The sequence below is a fragment of the Suncus etruscus genome, chromosome 1, assembly GCF_024139225.1.
Source record: "Suncus etruscus isolate mSunEtr1 chromosome 1, mSunEtr1.pri.cur, whole genome shotgun sequence".
NCBI classification, from domain to species: domain Eukaryota; kingdom Metazoa; phylum Chordata; class Mammalia; order Eulipotyphla; family Soricidae; genus Suncus; species Suncus etruscus.
In genome coordinates, this window is record NC_064848.1 from 180,943,534 (window position 1) to 180,948,856 (window position 5,323).

General features: G+C 38.4%; 1 protein-coding gene across 1 annotated transcript; it reads left to right on the plus strand.

Moving 5' to 3' along the window:
• Positions 1-4,308: 4,308 nt before the first annotated feature.
• LOC126004716 (DNA-directed RNA polymerase II subunit RPB7-like) lies at positions 4,309-5,008 on the plus strand. The gene has a single exon (XM_049771021.1). The coding sequence runs from the start codon at positions 4,352-4,354 to the stop codon at positions 4,862-4,864; it is 513 nt and encodes a 170-aa protein (XP_049626978.1). The 5' UTR covers positions 4,309-4,351; the 3' UTR covers positions 4,865-5,008.
• Positions 5,009-5,323: the final 315 nt, after the last annotated feature.

Here is a 5,323-nt window from a genome sequence, read left to right on the forward strand (position 1 = left end):
AGCTTTTAGCAGTGAATATTAATCAAACTCTGGAGTTTTATTCAGAACACTATTCATTTCCCTGTTGCTATTATTTTTATTATTATTTTATTTATTATTAATTATTTTGCTATTATTTCTACAATTATAGGAAGAAAGAAGGGTATCTCAGATGGCAGCTTAAACACAGACACACATTTAGTCAAGTTGTTGTCCAAGGATAATTATTGTAGTGATAACACACTACTTTAGTGGGATGTGCTATGGATAGCACACTGAGTTGTGGCACTGAGCAGTCCAGAGGCAATGTCACTTGACTCCTTCTCAGCATGTAGGGTGGCATACAGGGTTAAGCAGTAACAACTCTAAGTGGATGGCTCTTTGTATTTCATAATTACTGATGGCACATAAGGCCATTTAACAAGATACAGGCATAGAAATCAGAAGACCTAAGTTAGACCGCCAAAATATCATTTAGTTGCTATTTGATCTTAAATATGTTATGTAATTGCTCTTTCAAAATATCTGATTTTATGCTACCCTAAATAATATGTGAATCCTGGTACCAAATGAGAATCTAAAAGTATAAAGCTAAAGCATAAGAAATCATTTTGGTAAACCATGCTGCAATATAGAAATGCTAAATATGGTTATGATAATTCAGGTTCTAACTGACTAATAGTTGGTAGGAAACTAGGAAATTTTCTCTAGAAATGTTCCCCTTACTCCTTAGTCAAAGACTCAAATATTGGGATGTGTTGCTCAGAATGCTTAATGAGAAGACCCATTTCACTAAAGAAATACTCTTCATTGCTCACCAAATTGTTGGATTTCCCCTCTTTTTCTCAAGTTCAGTTGTGTTAGAACATTCTCAAAATAGTATTTTACTCAATTGAGATACCATTAAAGAGGTAGAAGCAGATGTGCAAGATAAGTAACATTATTTCACACCATGTGACCAACATGTCTCAGTTACCAAGAGGACATCTGGAGTAGCACCCCATAAAGTCTTTTAAGCCCTAGGAGTGATGTCCAAGTTTAAAGCCAGGCATAAATCATGAGAAATCAGTATAGCTCCCAAACAGAACAAAGCAAAAATTAATAATCAAATAGTGGATGGATGTAATGAGCTCTCCATCAGTCTTCTTTCTCTTTCTTGGCCCCTTCTCAAGAAAACTGCAGTAGACACAGAGCAGAACTTTCACCATCTCACAAACTTTGCTGGGCTTCTGCCCAACTGGCACTATGGGCATAAGCTTGGACCATACAGGGATCGCCAATGACTCAGGGAATTTATCAGGTGATAAACGGAATCCTACACCCTAACTTCACCAATTTATTTACAAAATTGAGTATTTGTAGATCTACAGCTTTGAGAATTTTCTCACAAATGATTATATAAACCTTAGATGAAAATAGAGATGCATCTAATTCCCATGACTATTTGGGAGTACATGTTCAGTTTAATTGACTCTGGAGAATCCTAGGCAATTAGATGAAGGATATAGAAAGAATGATAACTTGTATTGCTTTCTAGCCTAGTTATTTTGCAAAAATAAAGGAAATAAAGCAAAATTTAAATATTATCAAATCATTGAAATGTGACATCTATACAAGTATTTTATTCACAAGACATTTCAAGTTATTTATTTATTTATTTATTTATTTTTGGGTTTTGGCCACACCCGGTGATGCTCAGGGGTTACTCCTGGCTATGTGCTCAAATATCACTCCTGGCTTGGGGGATCATATGAGACACTGGGGGATCGAACTGCAGTCCATCCTAGGCTAGCAAGGGCAAGGCAGACGCCTTACCCATGTGCCACCGCTCCAGCCCCTCTTCAAGTGATTTTTAAATGAGTTGAAAAGATTACATGAATTTTCCAGTGCTGACTCTTACATTCTCTTATATAACTTTAGGTCATCTCTGGTTTAAATAAAAGAAACATTTCAACAGTGGTTAAGTATATTTATAGACATGTATATAAATGTCAGAATAATTTTAACCGGGGCCGGTGAGGTGGCTCTAGAGGTAAGGTGTCTGCCTTGCAAGCGCTAGCCAAGGAAGGACCGCAGTTCAATCCCCTGGCGTCCCATATGGTCCCCCCAAGCCAGGGGCAATTTCTGAGTGCTTAGCCAGGAGTAACCCCTGAGCATCAAAAGGGTGTGGCCAGAAAAAACAAACAAACAAAAAAGAATAATTTTAACCATGAATTTAACACAAAATTTCTCAGAAAAACGAGAAAGGATTAATTTGACATTACTTAATCATCTACCATGTTTTACACACAGAGCTAGCTTCAGAGATATGAGGTATCAATGCATTCCTTAAAAATATACTGAAATAGAGCCCGGAGAGATAGCACAGCGGCGTTTGCCTCGCAAGCAGCTGATCCAGGACCAAAGGTGGCTGGTTTGAATCCCGGTGTCCCATATGGTCCCCCGTGCCTGCCAGGAGCTATTTCTGAGCAGACAGCCAGGAGTAACCCCTGAGCACCGCCGAGTGTGGCCCAAAAACCAAAAAAAAAAAAAAATACTGAAATAGATTCCAGGATCTTTAATACAGAAACCTGATGCCAACAGAGACTATGTGAAAAATAAAACTGTATTGGCACTACCGACAATGACCTGGATTGGACAAACTAGTTTGCCTGGAGCCTAGAGTTGATCTTATGCCAGGAAACTTCAGAGGTAGGGTCTCCTTGTATTTAAGCCAAGGCTTTTCCTTTCCATGTCCCCCATATTTTGGTGGGCTTATGCAAACGATAATTGCCACTCTAACACCGTTTTTACTGTGCTCCTTTGACTCTAAAACTTAAAAAAGAAACCCACTTAAACTTTCGAGGTTAACTTAAACTAATATGCATGTGCATGGAAATGTAGAAAACTACTATGCCTTCAAGTTTAAAGAGTTACATAAATTTTATGGCTTTATTGTTTTGTGTATTGCTAAAAAATGTTATAATGTACTACAATCTGGGGTCTTCAGGAAAAAGTAATTGTACATGGGTTCTGTTTTATTTTTCTTAATGTTTTTTGACTGTAAGTTCAAAGTTAAGATGTTAGCAGGGGGATTTCTTCTGAGAACTCTGTTTTTGGGTGATTGTCCTTCCACTGTAACTTTACCTTGTCCTCTTTCTTTGCATCATTGTTCAAATAATTAAAAATAAAAAAAAAATATAAAAAGATATTCTGCAGGGCCGGGCGGTGGCGCTGGAGGTAAGGTGCCTGCCTTGCCTGCGCTAGCCTAGGACGGACCGCGGTTCGATCCCCCGGCGTCCCATATGGTCCCCCAAGAAGCCAGGAGCAACTTCTGAGCGCATAGCCAGGAGTAACCCCTGAGCGTCACAGGGTGTGACTCAAAAACCAAAAAAAAAAAAAAAAAAAATTAAAAAAAAAAAGATATTCTGCAATAAAAACTAGACATAAGGAGACATTCATGAAAGAATAATTTTATTTTCACCATAAAAATTTTGGGGAAGGTGGGTCCAGAGCAGTGTCGCCAGTGGTAGGGCTCTGCCTTGCATGCACTAAACTAGGACAGACCTCGGTTCAATCCCCCGATCTCTCATATAAAAAAAAATTAAAAAAATAACAAGATTCAGAGGAAGGTACTAGGTACCCACTGAGGAGGGATTGATTAATTTTGGAATGTAAATGGGTTTGTATAAGTTTGGGAAATGCAGTGAAGTGAAGGTGGTAGACTTTCAAAAGACAGAGGTGAAGGGCATATCTATTCTAGACAAAAGTACTGTCATATTTTTCTGTAAATGCATGGAACATCTGTGAGTGAGAAGACCTTTGTTTGCCTAACTCATACAAAGCATATATTAAAGGGAGGTGAAATAATAGAAAGCAAAGATGGAAAAGGGAAATGGAAAGAGCTAAAGACAGATGTGTGATTGAAGTCAGATTGTGTTATTGTTTTGCTGCAGAATTTGTACTATAAGAAATAAGATATACCAAAGACTATAAAATATAATAAGACTATAAGAAATAAGAAATAGAGAACTACTAAAAGTATTCAAAAAAGAGGGCATATTCATGTTGATAACTTAAACATATTAATTAGTAGGTTCAATAACCATAGAGAAGTAAATATTCTTCCTGAAGTATTAAGTTCACTACAATCTGCATCAGCTGTTAATATATTACCTAGGCCTTGTAATAATCATGGAATATAATTAATCATTTTTATAGTCAACAAGTATATATTGCAATCTTGCATTGTGTGATATTTATGGAACATTAAAGCAATTAGATAATAATAAAACAAATAATAAAGCATTAAAAACATAAAGTGTTGGCATCTCTGGGCCATTGTGGTCTTGGTGCAGACAAACCCAGGGCCCGTCCTGGGGCCTTCGGGAAAATGTTCTACCACATCTCCCTGGAACATGAAATCCTGCTACACCCGCGCTACTTCGGCCCCAATCTGCTCAACAACGTGAAGCAGAAGCTTTTCACCGAAGTGGAGGGCAACTGCACGGGCAAGTATGGCTTTCTGATTGCTGTCACCATCATCGACAACATTGGTGCTGGTGTGATCCAGCCAGGCCGACGCTTTGTCCTGTATCCAGTCAAGTACAAGGCCATTGTTTTCCAGCGTTTTAAAGGAGAGGTTATGGATGCCATCGTCACCCAGGTTGACAAGGTCAGACTCTTCACTGAAATTGGACCCATGTCCTGCTTCATCTCACGACATTCCATCCCGTCAGAGATGGAGTTTGATCCTAATTCCAACCCCCCATGTTACAAGACTATGGATGAGGACATTGTGATTCAGCAGGAAGATGATATTCGGCTGAAAATCGTGGGCACCCGCGTGGACAAGAATGACATTTTTGCGATCGGCTCTCTGATGGACGATTATTTGGGCTTGTGAGCTGAGCGCCAGGGCCAAGTCCCCACTTGGACCTTATCACGAAGGTGTGGCTTTCACGGTTTTCCTGTTGTTCAGAGATTGCATTTGGTGCCTGTGGGAGAGCCAGGAAGGTTTCTATTGGCCCCAGAAAAGCACCTGGTCCTTCTTGTACCTTTTTTTTTATTATTATTTTTAAACTGTCTTCTACCATAAAAAATTTTGGTTTCTCATTAAATATTTATCTTCTTTATTTTTTAATAAATAATATCTTTATTTAAAAAAAAACATAAAGTGTTGACCAAAACAAATATAATCCTGATCTCCTGAGTTTTTAGTCTCTTAGAATCTCTTAAGCACTAAACATGTAAAGATCATTATAGGTTACAGTAAGTGCAACAATGCTAAATAATCCCTGAGTGCCCTAGAATCGTTACAAAGATTTCAGATTTAGGGCCAGAGTGGTGGTGCAGGTGGTAAGGT